The sequence below is a fragment of the Carcharodon carcharias genome, chromosome 11, assembly GCF_017639515.1.
Source record: "Carcharodon carcharias isolate sCarCar2 chromosome 11, sCarCar2.pri, whole genome shotgun sequence".
NCBI classification, from domain to species: domain Eukaryota; kingdom Metazoa; phylum Chordata; class Chondrichthyes; order Lamniformes; family Lamnidae; genus Carcharodon; species Carcharodon carcharias.
In genome coordinates, this window is record NC_054477.1 from 50305472 (window position 1) to 50322611 (window position 17140).

Below are 17140 nucleotides of genomic sequence, written 5' to 3' on the forward strand. Positions count from 1 at the left end.
ACCACTCTCCCCCGCCCCAATTTATCTAACCTTTCATATGAACATTTGAACAAGGAGCAGTAGGCCATTCAACCCCTCGAGCCTACTCTGCCATTTAATAAGATCATGGCTGATCTGATAGTAACCTGAAATCTGCATCCCACCTACCCCTGATAACCTATCACCCCATTGTTTTCCAAGAATCAATCCACCTCTGCCTTAAAAACATTCAAACACTGCTTCCACCACCTTTTCAGGAAGTTCCAAAGGCTCACAACCCTCAAGTGAAAAAAATTCACCTCATCTCTTAAAGGGCAATCCTTTATTTCTAAAGTGACCCTTAGTTCTAGATTCTTCCACAAGAGGAAGCATCCTCTCCACATCCATCCTGTCAAGACACCTCAGGATCTTGTTTCAATCAAGTCGCCTCTTACTCTTCTAAACTCTAGCCTCGTCAATCCAAAATGGACAATTTCATAACTGTTGACTCTGCCTAATTAATCAGTGATTTTCCAAATGCAAGACTTGCACTTATCCAACACCTTTCACAACCTCAGGTTGGGCCTATACCCAGAGTTTATAGGAATGTGAGGTGAAACAAGATTCTGTGGGGCTTCACGGAGTAGATGCTGACAGGATGTTTTCCCTCTTGGGGTAATCTAGAACTAGGAGGCTCAGTTTCAAAATAAGGGGTCTCCCATTTAAGATAGAAATAAGGAGGAATTTCTTCTGAGAATCATGAGTGTTTGGAACTCACTCCCCCAGCAAGTAGTAGTGGCTGGGCCATTGAACATATTCAAGGCTGAGTTAAGAGATTTTTGATTTGACAAAGGATTCAAATGTTACAGGGATAGGCAATCCAGTGGAGTTAAGGCCACAGCAGATCAGCCACGATCTTGTTGACTGTCAGAGCAGACTCAGGGTGTCGAATGGCCTCCTCCTCCTACTTATGTTCGTGTGACATGCCAAAGCACTTTATTGCCAATGAAGTCACTGTTCTAATGTAGTAAATGTGGTAGGAAGTAGCACACAGCAAGTTCACACCAACAGCAATGTGCTCATGACCAGATCATTTACCTTTGTGATGTTGGTTGAGATAACCATTGGCCAGGACAAGTGCCTGTTACCACATCTTCCAACAGATCCTAGCAATTTCCCTACCACTAATTTTAGGCTAAATAAATGTTTTTATCTACCTCCTTTCTTGATCAACTAGGTTATATTTATTTTCCTAAAATCCATAGGGACCGATATAGAGTATAGGGAACACTATAAGATCAAAATCAATGCACCCACTTAAAACACCAACATATAGTTGATCAGGTCCAAAGGATTTATCAGCTTTCATTCCAATTAATTCTTCCAGTAGTATTTCCTTTATTATTACTTACCTTTTGAGTTTGATATGCGGATGATACGTCATCAAGTGGGAATACAAGCAGCGAGGAAATACAAAGGTTGCAAAGAGATATAGACAAGTTAAATGTGTGAGGGAGCTAGCAGATGGAGTTTAATGTGCTAGTAAGAATGAAATTTTAAAAAGCAAATGTTCAGAGGCAATTGGGTGTACTCATACAAGGAACACAAATTTAGCATGCATGTTCAGCAAAAAAAAATGTACAGTAAATAGCACATTCATCTGTATTGCAAGGGCATTGAAGTACAAGAATTGTACAGGTGAGACCAGAGCTGGAGTTATTGTGCAATTTGGGTCTCCATATCTAAGGAAGGATATACTTGCTTTTGAGGTGGCACAGCAAAAAGTTTCACTAGATTAGTTCCTGGGCTGAGGTTGGCCTATGATGAGGAACTGAATAAATTGGAGCTATACTCTTCAGCATTTAGATGAAAGACAATCTCATTGCAGATTACAAAATGACAGGGATTGACAAGAGTAGGCACAGATCTTTCCCAAGGCTGGGCTATCTAGAACACAGGAGCAGTCTCAGGATAACAGGTTGATCATTTAGGACTGAGGAGGAGAAATCGTTTCAAAGGGCTGTGAATCTTTGAAATAGTCTATCCCAGAGTCTTGTAGTGGTCCATCATCAAGTATATTCAAGACAGATGAATAGATTTTTGATCTCAGGGAATCAAGAGATACAGGTGGCCAGCAGGAATGTGGAGGGTAGATCAGCCATGACATCATTGAATGGTGAAGCAGCCTGAATGGTTCACTCCTGTTCATTTCCTTATTCCCCTTATCGCTTTTGGACATGCTTGATCTTAGTCCTTTTTAATCATTTTTGCCAGTTTCCTGTCATTGTTTTCTCCATCCATCAAACCTTTGCTGATTTTTAAAAACACTAATCCTCAGCTTTATTGCTACTTTGGTACATTGTTTCTTTTAATCTCTAATATTGTCCTTAACTTTTGTAACCAGCCATGGTTGCACCATTTGTCTAAATGAATGTTTTAATCCACAGAATATGCATTTGCTGAAAATTACCAATTATTTGTTTAAACCAAGTTCTAGATCCTGGTTTTGGAATTAACCACATCATCCTCAACTTAGTATGAAATTCTACCATATATTACTACTCTCCCCCAGAGGATCATTTACTGTAAGATTCCTAAATAATTTACTGTCTTGGTTCATACATGACAGATACCCAAAAGATATACCAGATGGTGGCCTGCAACCACATGACTATGGACTATGTCACGATGAACAATATCTATATCAATGATTTGTATTTAAGGACTAAATGTATTATTTCCAAGTTTGCAGATGACAAGCTAGGTGGAAGTATGAATTCTGAGGAGGATGCAAAGACACTTAAAAGGAGATTTGGAGGTGCTAAGTGAGTGGGCAAAAATTTGGCAGATGGAATACAATGTGGAAAAACATGAGACTATCCACTTGGTAGGAAAAACAGGAGTATTTCTTAAATGGAGAGAAGCTGGGAAGTGTTCAACTTCAAAGGGGACTTGGATGTCCTTGTTCATGAGTCACTGAAAATTAACATTTAATGTCTGTAGTGTAGTTGCAAGCAATTAAGGCGCATGTTGATCTTTTATTACAAGAGGATTTGAGTAGGAAAGATGTCTTACCGCAATTAAATAAATCCTTGTTGAGACCACACCTGGAGCAGTGTGTGCAGTTTTGGTCTTCCCATAGAAGGAATACAACAAAGGTTCACCAGGCCAATTCCTGGGTTGGAGGAAAGATTAAATATACTGGACCTTTATTCTCTGGAGGTTAGAGGAATGAGAGGAGGTGATCTCATTCAAATATACAAAATTGTTAAGGGCTCGACAGGGTAAATGAAGGATGTTTCCCCTGACTGGGGGTCTTAGAATAAAGGGCAGGCCATATAGGACTGAGATGAGGAGTAATTTCTTCACTCAGAAGCAGCGAATCTTTGGATTTCTCTGCCCATGGGGCTGTGGAGGCCAAGTCACCGAGTATGTGCAAGATTTCTACATGTTAACAACATCTAGGAATACCAGGATTGTGCAAGAAAAATGGTTTTGGATTAGGAGATTAGCCATGATCTCAATGAATGGCAGAACAGGCTCCAAGGGCTGAATGGCCTACTCTTATTCCCACTTCTAATGTTCTAACAGGAGGGGGTGAAAGTTGGCAAAGAATGCAGAACATCAATACAAAATTAGACACAGTAAATTTATTTAATTTGGTATCAAAATTATGCCATGAACTCATACGGAATTGGTTCTAGCAACTGCGGCTTGTTTGCCTTGGTTCGTACGAAGTGTGCCTTTCTGGGCTCAGCAGGCTGCAAAGTAGAAAATCAGCACATTAGTTAACTGGTATTGTTATTCTGTTATTTAGCCATATTGCCCTTAAATGAATCAAAATTCTGCTTAGAATCGAAACCGAAAACAAACCCTAACAATCAGAGGCACAAAACTAGCATATCCAATCCATAAATTAACCCACTTCAAAAATCATTCACTAGTTTAGCTACAATTTTTGTACTTCAATGAATATGTCTCTCTTCTCCATCTCCCAGCTTTAACATCCAAGTGTTCATTAACCAGCCGCGAGTTAAGCTGTTTTGCCAGTGTAATGCCAGGAGTGGAATGTTTCAGCATATGAAAGAAGCAGGGAGAAAACAAGAACAAAACTGCTGAAAAAAAGACATGTCAAAGTTTTTTTGTCTTGCACTCATCAGGACACTTCGCAAGAATACCAATATAAGGGGAAAACAATAGTTTATAATCTATGAGAAAAATGTGCTGCAAAGAATAGGGCCCTGCGTATTCATATATGTAGCTTCTAGTACATGCAATGTGCCTCGTTGCAAGCCCAACTGAAACTTAATTGGCTGCCAGTGTTAATTGTATTGATACATGGGGCCCTGTTCCTTGCAGACAGGAAGAACATGTACACACATTGCACCTGTTTCAGCTAAACAAAATAAGTGACAGCCATTCACTGACTCATACCTCAGGGCAATGCCTTGACCAATCAGGGTCAAGCTGCCTTGTTTAAATTTCAAACAATGCTTGGCAGTTAACTGTCAGTCACCGTCAATGGTGCATTCTCCATGGCAACACTTCTACCAGAGTCCACTAGCCAACCAATTAGCACTCTCTTCTCATAGTATAAATTGTTTTCCCCTTATATTAGTATTCTTGAAGTGTCCTGATGAGTGCAAGATGAATAGCTTTGACGCCTTTTTTCAGCAGTACTCAAGGTTTTGGACTACCAAAGAACAAGACTGTTTAATTTTCCAGGTAGATTATAAAGGAAAATTTTGAAACAGTGCATGTTTTAACTTTTGTCCAGTGTTATATTTGCTATCACCTCATTCGTCAATATTGCACTACTGCCTTGAAATCAACCAAGATGAAATTGCAGGAAAAGTTATGTTGCCATCACACTTAACCAACAAATGTTTTGCACCCTTTCAGTTGTCCTTAAAAAATCTCATTTAGTCCAAGTTAATTTTTTCCCCAATTTTCTTATTACATAAATCTCAGTTCAAAGTCAAAGGTCCATTTATTCATTTATTGCTGGTACAGTCTGAGCAGCAGTACAGCCATGACAGGAATTCAAAAATTCAGACCTGCCCCCCCCACCACTCACAAATGATCATCAGCTTTGAGCTGCCTAAAATCAGCAGGTAGACTTCAGTAACAAACTACGTGATGGCCACGTCTTTAGGTATCTAGCTTTAATTCAGGTAACATTTCACTTGTGTTTTGGATGGTGACCTAGAGGCCATACCTGGCGTTTCAGCTCAACCCAGGTCCCCTTCTCCTTAGCCGCTCTCTTTGCTTCTTCATTCGTTTTCACACGCTGCAGAAAGCTGTCCCTGCTTTTTGAATGCTTGATGTGCTCAATACGCACATTGATTCTTTTGGCAAGGATCTTGCCCCTAGGGTGTGATTCAAAGCAAGGAATTCAGAGTACCACTAAAAAACCATCAACTAAAATTCATAATTTAAATACCTGGAGACCTTTACATCAATGTAAAAATGGGCTCTCTTATAAAGACAGCATAACTGCATTTAGACCCTATCTTATCCAAGTCGATCAGCTTTAAATTGTAATGTGGTTCTAGATTTATATTATAATAAGTTTAGGTGATAAGTTCCAATGAGGCTCTTCAGTGCAAGGTCTTCTCAAATTTTAAGTTTCAATGCCTACATCATATTCATTATGTAAGCTTAAATATTTTGGATAAGCCATTGCCAAATCAAAATAACCATCCACAATAAGATGCATGAGTACTTTTTCAATACTGGAGAACTTTTAGTGGTTAAATTTTAAATGGACCCAATACGAATGTTAAGAGTAAAGGGCATTAGAATTTAGCATTTGATAGAATATATATGATAGATATAACTGAGATAACTTTGGGCACATCAAGCAATATTCTCTTTGTGATGATTCAACTCTAGTTTTTAAAAGATGGGCACCAATATGTGACATTTGAAAATCAACTTCAATGCAATTAGGATAACGCATTATAAGCCAGTGGAAACAATCTGACAGGGTTAGACAATAACCCTGAAAACAAAATAGGTGCATCACAAAGGACTGGCAAGATGCAAGACTAGCAAAAGCACAGTAATGTTCACGTCACAGCTGGTATCCTAGCATGTAATGACTTATCAGGATCGGCAAGACAATGTTAATTCCTGACTGTTCTTGTTTATTTGCCTTTTGAAGTACAGCACTGGTCATCCTTTTGATTGCAATCATCTGAACAGAAAGGCTATGGAATATGATTAAAGTTCAGCTCATTTCATATTTTTGCAAGTTACATGAATATCATGAAAGTTACTGTGATGGATGTTACAAAATGCAGGGTGTTTGTTATAATGCAGTTTTTATGAAATTGCCATTGAAAAAATATATTTTTGCTGTTTCCTGTCATCATGGAGGTTGACGAATTAAATAAAGCTCTTGCCTGTTTATTGTTATAATAAATTTGAATTCCAATCCTTGTCAAATTATTGTATACCAGTATTGTTAAAGTACTCATCAAACTTACCACCAAAAAAAACACACCGAATATATATTTAGAACTTCATTGTACAAGTACAGTAGCGTCTCAGTAGTAAGCTAAAATGATACATAGAAGTGCAGTATTATGAAAGTGTATCATTTTAGGATAAGACGATTCGTCTTAATGACATATTGAGCCGTCACAGCAAGATTTATTTCCTCCAATACTCTTAAAAATGTCCCCTCGGACAGGAACCAAGTCAAATATAAATATGCTTGGGTTTTTAGAAGGGCATGTTTTTTTACCCCATTTGAATGGCCAGTAGAGACACCACACGTCTTACTAGCAAAGTGAGAGGGGTGGCACAAAACCGTTACACAGCACACAACAACCTAAGCCAAAGTCTCAATTCCGTCAATCTGGTCCATTTACCTCATTGTTGGACCGTCAACATACAATCTTTCAGCTGACGTGGACAGGCCTGTCATTTATTTCTGAACACAGTCATTCCCTCCAAATTAAACATGGGGAAAACCAGACCATTTTCTCACCAATTTCATCTCCCCCTCCCCAGAAAACCAAGGTTTTCTGACAAACAAACTGTTCACAACCTCAGTGTTCAATCCAGCGCTAAGCAGAGCTTCCAATCCCATATCTTCTCCACCACAAAGACAGGGTTTCACTGTCTGCCACCAGCCCAGCCGTAAGCCTACCTGTAGCTGAAAGCCCTTTGTCACAGACTACTATTTCAATGTTCTCCTGACTAGACTCCCACCCTCGACCTTCCATAAACTGGAAGCTCACCTAAAACTCTGCTGCCTCTTCCAAACCTACAAGAATGCTGCAATCCTCCATTGTTTTGTCACTTTTGCATCTGCACTAGTATATACTCTAGGATTCCCTCCGTAGATTTTTCTACCAATTTACCCATCCTCCAAAACGTTCAGTAAACCACCTCCCTTGTCTAGTCAAGATTTTATGTCATCTCCAATTACTGAGGGGGAGGATATGGCGTAGTGGTAGTCGCTGGACTAGTAATCCCGAGACCCAGGCTCTGGGGACCAGGGTTCGAATCCCGCCACAGCAGATGGTGGAATTTAAATCAATAAAAATCTGGAATTAAAAGTCGAATGATGATCATGAAACCATTGTCGACTTCTTGTAAAAACCCATCTGGCTCATTGGTGTCTTTTAGGGAAGGAAATTTATCGTCCTTACCTACATGTGACTACAAGCCCACCGTAATGTGGTTGACTCTTAAATGCCCTCTAAAATGGCCTAACAAGCTACTCAGCAGTAACAAACTACTACAAAGTCAAAAAAAGTGAAACCGGAGAACCACCCGGCATCGACCTAGGCACCAGAAACGACAAGGGCAATCTCAGCCCTGCAAAGTCCTCCGTACTAACATCTAGAGGCTAGTGCCAAAATTGGGAGAGCTGTCTCATGGGCTAGTCAAGCCACAGCCTAACATAGTCATCCTCATGGAATCATACCTTACAGATAATGTCCCAGGCTCCACCATCACCATCCCTGGGTATGTCCTTTCCCACTGGCAGGACAGACCCAGCAGAGGTGGTGGCACAGTGGTATAGTCGGGAGGAAGTTGATCTGGGAATCCTCAACATCAACTCTGGGCCCCATGAAGTATCGTGGCATCAGGTCAAACATGAGCAAGGAACCCTCCTGCAGCTTATGAATCAGTGCTCCTCCATGTTGAACATCGCTTGGAGGAAGCACTGAGAGTAGCAAGGGTGCAGAATGTACTCTGGGTGGGGGACTTCAATGTTCATCAGCAAAAGTGGCTCGGTAGCATCACTAGTGAGTGATCAAGACTGGGACTGCAGCAGGTGGTGAGGGAACCAACAAGAGGGAAAAACTTGGCCTCATCCTCACCAGCCTGCCTGCACCAGATCCATCTGTCCATGACAGTATCGGTAGGAGCGACCAGTCATTGTGGAGATGGAGTCCCACCTTCATAGAGGATACCCTCTATCGTGTTGTGTAGCACTACCACCGCGCTAAGTGGGATAGATTTTGAACAGATCTAGCAACTCAAGGCGGGACATCCATGAGGCACCGTGGGCCACCAGCAGAATTGTACTCGAACATTTGTAACCTCATGGCCTGGCATATCCCCCACTCTACCCATACCATCAAGCCAGGGGATCAACCTTGGTTCAATGAGGAGTGCAGGAGGGCATGCCAGGAGCAGCACCAGGCATACCCAAAAATGAGGTGTCAACCTGGTGAAGCTGTAACACAGAACTACTTGCATGTCGAGCAGCATGTGATAGACAGAACTAAGCAATCCCACAGCCAACAGATCAGATCTAAGCTCTGCAGTCCTGCCTCATCCGGTTGTGAATGGTGGACGACAATTAAACAACTCACTGGAGGAGGTGGCTCCATAAATATCCCCATCCTCAATGATGGAAGAGCCCAGCACAGCAGTGCAAAAGATAAGCCTGAAGCATTCATAACAATCTTCAGCCAGAAGTGTAGAGTGGATGATCCATGTCAGCCTCCTCCAGAGGTCCCCAGCATCACAGATGCCAGTCTTCAGCCAATTTAATTCAATCCACGTGATATCAAGAAATGGCTGAAGGCACTGGATACTGCAAAGGCTATGGATCCTGACAATATTCCGGCAATAGTACTGGAGACTCGTGCTCCAGAACTTGCTGCACCCCTAGCCAAGCTATTCCAGTACAGCTACAACACTGGCATCTACCCAGCTATGTGGAAAATTGGCCAGGTATGTCCTGTACACAAAAAGCAGGACAATTCCAACCTGGTCCATTATCGCCCCATCAGACTATTCTCGATCATCAAAGCTGCTATCAAGTGGCACTTGCTTAGCAATAACCTGCTCACTGATGCCCAGTTTGGGATCCGCCAGGGCCACTCAGTCCTGACCTCATTACATCCTTGGCTCAAACATGAACAAAAGAGCTGAACTCCCAAGTTAAGGCGAGAGTGACTGCCCTTGACATGAAGGCAGCATTTGACTGAATGGCATCAAGGAGCCCTAGCAAAACTGGAATCAATGGGAATCAGGGGGAAAAGTCTCCACTGGTTGGAGTCATATCTAGCACAAAGGAAAATGGTTGTGGTTTTTGGAGGGCTGAGATGTCTTGGGACATCACTGCAGGAGTTCCTCAGGGTAGTGTCCTAAGCCCAACCATCTTCAGCTGCTTCATCAATGACCATCCTTCCATCATAAGATCAGAAGTGGAGGTGTTCGCTGTTGATTAGCACCATTCGTGACTCCTCAGCTACTGAAGCAATCCATGTCCAAATGCATCAAGACCTGGACAATATCCAGGCTTGGGCTGACAAGTGGCAAGTGACATTTGCACCACACAAGTGTCAGGCAATGACCATTTTCAACAAGAGAGAACCCAACCATCGCCCCTTTATGTTCAACAGCATTACCATCACCAAATCCCCCACCTATCAATATTATGGGGGTTACCACTGACCAGAAACAGAACTGGGCTAGCCATATAAATACTGTGGCTACAAGAGGGGATCAGGGGCTAGAAATCGTGCGATGAGAACTCACCTCCTGAATCCCCGAAGCCTGTCCACCATCTACAAGGCACAAGTCAGGAGTGTGATGGAGACTCCCTACTTGCCTGGATGAGTGCAGCTCCCACAACACTCAAGAAGCTGGACACCGTCCAGGACAAAGCAGCCCACTTGACTGGCACATCAACAAACATTCACTCCCTCCATCTTCGATGCACAGTAGCAGCAGTGTGTACCATCTACAAAATGCACTGCAGGGATTCACCAAGGCTCCTTAAGACAGCACCTGCCAAACCCACGACCACTACCACCTAGAAGGACAAGGACAGCAGATAGACTGGAACACCACCACCTGGAAGTTCCCCTCCAAGCAACTCACCATCTTGACCGTTCTTTCACTGTCGCTGGGTCAAAATCCTGGAGCTCCCTTCCTAACAGCGGTTCAAGGAGGCAGCTTTCCACCACTTTCTCAAGGGCAACTAGGGATGGGTAATAAACACTGCCCCAGCCAGCGAAGCCCACATCTCATAAATGAATTTTAAAAACTTCAACTAAAGAGTAAAGTTTTGCCTGATTTATGTTTCTATGAAATGCCACAGGATAGTACAGGCATGATATAACTGTAAACTGGTGTAGCCAGAGTATCACCAGCTATGGTTTTTCTTCCTTTCCTGATACCATTACCAGGATCCCCCAAGAATCTATCTTTGTTGCCCTTGGCTACGTGCTGCCCCTTGGCAGCATATTACAAAAAAGTCAATTTTCACATGTATGCCAACTGACACTCAGCTTCATCTCTCCCTGACTCAATGTTTGTCTAACATCCAGTCTCAGGCAAGCTGCAAACTCTTCCAATATCAGGATGGCAATCATCTTGTAGTCTTTGACACAAACTCTGTATGGGCTTTCCACTGTTTTAAGCACACCACCCACCATCTCAGGCTGAACCAGGTTGTTTGCAGCCTCTTCCAGGTGGTGGTGTTCCCATCTATCTGCTACCCTTGTCCTCCTAGGTGGTAGTGGGTTTGGAAGCCACGAGGAGCCTTGGTGAATTCCTGCAGTGCATCTTGTAGATGGTACACACTGCTGTTACTCTGTGTCAGTGGTGGAGGGAGTGAATGTTTGTGGATGTGGTGCCAATCAAGCGGGCTGCTTTGTCTTGGATGGTGTCCAGCTTCTTCAGTGTTGTGGGGGCTGCACTCATCCAGGCCAGTGGGGAGTATTCCATCACACTCCTGACTTCTGCCTTGTAGATGGTGGGCAGCTTTGGGGAGTCAGGAGATGAGTTACTCATCACACGATTCCTAGCCTCTGACCTGCTCTTGGATTAACTGAGCTGAGACCCAAAAATTCCTATCATTATCAAGACCACCACCATGTACCACCCATCTCGAACATTGCTCACCACTGCCCCCATCTAAGCCTGCTTACCACTGATTATACTTACGGCTTTGTCTCCTTCAGGTTTGATTATTCAATGTTTTCCTGCTGGCCCTGCACCCTTCATTATCTTCAGTTCATACAAAATTCTCTTGTCTATATCCCATCTTGCACAAAGTCCATCCATTATTTCTAATCACTCATTAGTGATTATCACTAATCAAATTTAAAATTTTCTTCCCAGTTCTAAAATCCCTTCATGGCCTCAGCCTTCGCCTAACATCCTCCAGCTCTTGTAAACTCTTCATTTCCTGATTCTGACCTCTTGTGCACTCTTTCTTCAATGGCAATCTCATCTTTCCTCCTTTAAAAGCCTTCTTAAGATCCACTGCTTGCTTAGCCACCCAAATATCTCCTTTCATGGCTTGGTGCCCATTTCTTTGATCAGACCTCTGCAATGTTTTGGGACTATTTTCAATACTTAAAAGCATGAGACAAGTACAAATTTTTAACTGTTTATACTCACTTGACTTGTTTGTTGATAATTATACCTACAGCATGCTGTGTAACATTATAAATTCTTCCAGTCTTGCCATGGTAACATTTGTGGGGCATACCCTTTTGTACAGTGCCTGTGCCCTATGGGGAAAGTAACAGTTCAGTTCTTACTCGTGAGTTTTGAAATTGAATCTAAGCTCTAATGCATGGTTCAATGAAAATCAAATAGAAAAACCGTGTTTAACATAACTAAGCATAAAGATGTTCCTTTTAACCTGTCAGCTTTCTCTGGTATCAAAAACTGCTTGCAATGTGGAAAATGCAATCTGAAGATAACTCAAAAAATTTCTCCAGTTGTACAGAAGTGCTTAATTTAAGTCAAGACATAGATTTTAAGCAATGTCAAAAAGAGGGAGAGGCGAAGAGGCAAAGTGATGTGGGGAGGGAAGGCACAGCAAATGGGTGGGCCAGAGGAAGTTGGGGGTGCACACGAGGTTAGAATGGGAGGAATGTAGAACACTTGTACAATCACAATTTTTACACTACAGCAAAGAACATTTATTAAACTGCCATGTGAAATGGCCAGGTTATGACCTTCAAATTGTCTGCTGGAAAGTAATTTCCTGAAAAACACATGCGAACATGCCTCTATTAGTCTTTCAAATATACACAGAATTTATTATTAGTCTAAAAGAGCCAAACTAGCATAAGTACTAGTAAACAGAATTTAACATGCTGCAGAAGGGGGCAATTCTACTTGACAATCCTCAAAAATCTTTTTGTGCAGGAGACAAACCATGAAAAATCCTGGACTTCCAAAGGGCACTAGACCAAGCCTCAGAAAAGTCCGCTAAATAAGTTTAAAGTGCCATGAATTATGGCTTAATCTTGGGAATGTTTATTTATTGGAATTTACATTAGAGTGCCATACAGCTCAGTGTTATGATCACCACTTCTGCACAGAGATCCTGCAGAAGTATATAGATTAAAGGAATAGAAAATGTAAGCTCAAAATTTAAAATTGAGAAGTTATTCAGAAGTGATCAAGATATTGAACGGATTTTTAAAATTATTTTCATGAGACGCGGGCAAGACTAGCATTTATTGTCCATCCCGATTGCCCTTGGACTGAGTGGCTTATTATGCCATTACAAAAGGCAGTTAAGAGTCAACCACATTGCTGTGGATCTGCAGTCACATGTAGGTGAAACCAGCTAAGGATAGATCATCTTCCCTAAAGGGAATTAGTGAACGTTAGATTTTTCAGACAGAATGAAGACAAAAACCATTAATTTATTTAACAATTAGATGCTTAAATAGGGAAATGGGGTGTCAGCCCATGAATTACCAGTTATCTTATGAAATGCTACTCAAATATAGTCAACTAAGAGTACTGATAACAGCAACACTACTGGTTTCTAGAAAACACTGAGCATCCCACTTTTCACTCAATTTCACTGATTTAAAGTGCACAAGATGTAATGGCCATCATATGAGTATTAAATACCTTAATGTCAACAATGTCGCCTTTCCTGTAGATACGGAAATAAGTAGAAAGAGGAACAGGCCCTAAGAAAAAAGCACATCCATTTTAACACTCACAATTCAACAAAAGACACAATGACTTTTTATTAGACAAGATGCAATAGTGGATTCTTTTTATACAGAGTATATGAAGACATTACAATTCCAGTATGAATTTATAAAAGGCAGATCGTGCTTGGCTATCTAGCTAAATTCTTTGATGAAGTAACAGTGAATGTTGAAGGGAAAACAATGGATGTTGGGTATGTGAGTTTTAAGAAAATGTTAGACAAAGTACCACATAAAAGGCCAGTCAACAAAACTGAAACTTATGGAATGGGAGGGTTAGTGTCAGCTTGGAAAAAAATTGGGCTTAAGGGCAGAAAACAGCAAGATAGTAAACAGTGGTGTTCCAAGGTTCAGTGCTAGAGCTTGGATACTGAAACACAGTAAACTTCAAAAATTTGCCTATCATACCAAACCCGGAGGTGTGGCAGACAACTGCAGATGCAATTTAATACAGCAAGTGCGAGGTGATGCATTTTGGCAGCAGAAGAGATAGAGGGAGGCAATACAGACTTAATAGCATCGTTCCAAAGAGTGTGCAGGAACAGAGACACCAAGGGGCTCAAGTCTGTAAATCTTTGAAGGTGGCATGACACATTGAAGGAGTAATTAGCAAAGCATAGTTTCTTAGGCTTCATAAAAATCAGAGTGCAAAAGCAGGTAGATTATGCAGAAAGTCTGGAAAGCTCCGGTTAGGCTAAAACTAGGATATTCTGTTCAGTTCTGCTCATTTGAAAAAGAATCTGAGGCTTCTTGAGAGATTATAGAAGAGGTTTCTGAGAATAGCTCAGGGATGACTAATTTTAGCTTCACGATAGGGTTTAAGAGCTGATGTTTTCCTCTTGGAGCAAATGAAATTGAGGGGAGATTTGATACAATGCTCAAGGTTATGACAGGTTATAAAGTAGACAAAAAAATGTTTCCACTAGCTGATGGTGGATATATGGGAGAACTTTTTTTATGCAAGTTGCAATGACCTGGAACTTGCCACCTACCAATGTAGTGGAAGCAGAGATAATGAATGATTTCAAAAGGAAATTGGATAGGAACTTGAATTAAATATAAATAAACTTGCAGGGCGACAGGGCTCAAGCAGGGGAATAGGCCCGATTGAATGGCTTTACAGAGAGCTGGAATGGACTCAGTGGGTCAAATGGTCTTGTTCTGTGCCACAAAGACTAAGTCTACAAAATCAAAACATTCAATTAAACAAAATAAAAGGGAACATGTTAACAGCCACAGGCTCAGTTCCTCATTCAGTATGGCAAGTGAGCTACTATAAATTGCTTTGACTCACAGAAGTGAACAATTACACAATGTTTCAGCTCCTAATTGCTATCCTGAAGTGTACATGCTGGATGGATCAGGCTCAGCTTTGACATTCCCCACCATTTCCAAAATTGAACATCCTGCCACCAACCAATCTCAATTTCTCATGTGAAATCGGGTTCCAGGTGAGTCCCCAAGCCCTCCAGGAGAAAACTGAAGATAAAATAGTGTATTTCAAACAGTAGTTAATTGGTTATAAAGTGCTGTGATGTCCTGAGGACAAAATAAGGTACTCATAGCTTTTACACGAGTTACCTCACTCACACCCCCTAAATAATTCTGGTTTGCTCTCAGTGCCGGTGAAATAACTTGTTCATCTTGTCTCAGAAGGCAATCATCGGAGTTCATTCATCATTGAGCACCAGATACAGCCGAAACCCACATACTAGCATAATTAACTGAATATCATAAACCATCACACTAATATCTTACACAAGAGGCTTAAGTGTAATTAGAAGAGTTCATTAAAGTCAACCTCCCCTCCATGCCAGAACCCCAAATCATTCAAGTGCACAGCATGATTAGTCTGCTTTGAATAACCAAATGTAGCCAACAATGCAGAGGTGAACCCGATTTCACATCAGTGTTTCTAGTGCTGATCACTATCCAGTAACTCCTTCATTACATTAATTTCCCAGATCAAAGATAGGATTAATTTGACTTGCCCAAAATTCAATAAGCCATCAACAGAAAGACAGGACTGCTGATTCACAGCCTAGTAGCAGATAGGGAAAGATAACAAGTTTAAGAAATATCTACAGAGTCATTTGGTAGGATAGAACTTTTGAGCATTTGACTTTTGAAAAGAGGTGTGGAAGCTTCCGGTCTAGCACTAATTAGTACAAGAGGAAAAGCTTGTCTTTTTTCAGCAATGCTCAAATATCTATATCAAGCAAACGCTGCACGTAACAGCAATATAAGTTATCTAAATAGAAACAGATCAGTGGCTCCTATAATAGGATTCTCACCATGTTTCCGGAAAGGCCTTGCGAACATATATCGGGTCCCCCTCCTCTTACCCCTGGTGTTCGTCATCTTGAACCCTTACTGAAGAAAAATAAACCTACGTTATTGATTTGGATTCTATACATATACACAAAAATAAACGCCAAACTCCAACACAGAACTATTACTAAGGATAGTTACATCATGGAATAGTTATGGTTTAGAAGACCTTTCTGCCAAGAGCAACTCACCCAGTCTCAAACCCCCTCGCTTCTCCGTGGTCCTGGATTTTTCAGTTAATTATCCAACTCCCTTTTGAAGGGCTGGACTGAATCCGCCCCCACCATTTTCAGGTGCATTCCAGATCCTAACCACTCAAAAAGGTGTCTGTCGCCCGATTAAAACGAATTAACAGATGCGGTCGTGATTCTATCCCGTCGCTTTAAACTTGCCCCTTTCACAGCCCGATTTCGCCTGGAGCCCCAGGCCCCTGACTGCATCCCTACCACGATCTTCGTCCCATATTAATGTGAGGTGGAATATTCTGGTTCCTCTCGCGGCCCACATGACACGGGCTGGGCGGCCATGTGGCGAAAAAGAGGACGCAGGGGCGACTCGGGAGTTCCGAGCTCCACGCTTCCAGGGAGAACCCGCCCAACGGAATTCATTCCATTGCAACTCGCTCTCTACAACATTATGAGCAGTGAGCGAGACCCGGGAGCCGAGTTTCACAGCTTTCCCCCCCTCTTTTTATTAACAATCCAAGCACAGCTTGAGCAACCCAGTACCTGCAAGATGGCGGAGCTCGGCAGAAAGGGAGAACAAGGACCCCCAACCGCCTTAACATGGCAATCGGAGCTGTCTAACCCAGTGCCTAATCGGAAATGAAATATTCTTTCGAACGTTATTTTATTCAATTAATTAATGTTGCATTAAGTTAATAACTGCACAAATATACATTGACTTGATCGTTTTTTTTTAAAAATACATAGCAAAATAGTTTTAAGGAGCCGCAACGTTGATGGTCACGTGATTCGAGGTTCGGTCTAAAATTTTTTTCAGCTGCAATACATGTTTGTAAAGGATCCTTAACAATGCTGCAAGGGGCTTCATAAGAGTGTTATTAAACATAATTTGATACTAGGACGGATGATCAAAAACTTGGTCAAAGAGCTAGGTCCTACGGAGTGTCTTAAAGGAGGAAAAAGAGGTGGAGAGATTTAGGGAGAGAATTCCAGAGATTAGCCCCTTCCTGGCAGCTAAACGTACCATCACCAATGGTGAAGGGCCTGGCACATTTAAAATCGGAGATACTGGAGGTCAGAATTGGAGGAATGCAGATATATCTGAAGGTTGCAGGCTTAAGGATGGATGAATTCATGGAGACGGGTGACAATGAGAATTCTAGACCGCGAGTTAAGACATAGGTAGCAGAGTTTTAGATGACTTCAAGTTTTTGG

General features: G+C 41.7%; 1 protein-coding gene and 2 non-coding genes across 3 annotated transcripts; all 3 read right to left on the bottom strand.

Moving 5' to 3' along the window:
• Window positions 1-3593: 3593 nt before the first annotated feature.
• rpl21 (ribosomal protein L21) lies at window positions 3594-16531 on the bottom strand. Its single transcript, XM_041199889.1, has 6 exons — window positions 16469-16531; window positions 15704-15782; window positions 13324-13385; window positions 11845-11957; window positions 5177-5327; window positions 3594-3719 (listed from the first exon to the last, which is right to left on the bottom strand). Exons 2-6 carry the CDS (start codon window positions 15768-15770, stop codon window positions 3630-3632), a joined length of 483 nt encoding a protein of 160 aa, XP_041055823.1. The 5' UTR covers window positions 15771-15782; window positions 16469-16531; the 3' UTR covers window positions 3594-3629.
• Window positions 6638-6768, bottom strand: LOC121284557. Its single transcript, XR_005944519.1, has one exon. It is a non-coding gene; the product is annotated as a small nucleolar RNA SNORA27 (small nucleolar RNA).
• On the bottom strand, window positions 15021-15096 carry LOC121284554. Its single transcript, XR_005944516.1, has one exon. It is a non-coding gene; the product is annotated as a small nucleolar RNA SNORD102 (small nucleolar RNA).
• Window positions 16532-17140: the final 609 nt, after the last annotated feature.

Excerpts from the sequence above, each read along its gene's own strand:
- rpl21 (XM_041199889.1), bottom strand. The coding sequence starts at position 15,770 with ATGACGAACACCAGGGGTAAGAGGAGGGGGACCCGATATATGTTCGCA. Across the intron at positions 13,386-15,703 it reads AAGGCCTTTCCGGAAACATG|GGCCTGTTCCTCTTTCTACT; the intron begins GTGAGAATCCTA and ends CTTTTTTCTTAG. Across the intron at positions 5,328-11,844 it reads ATTATCAACAAACAAGTCAA|GGGCAAGATCCTTGCCAAAA; the intron begins GTGAGTATAAAC and ends ATCACACCCTAG.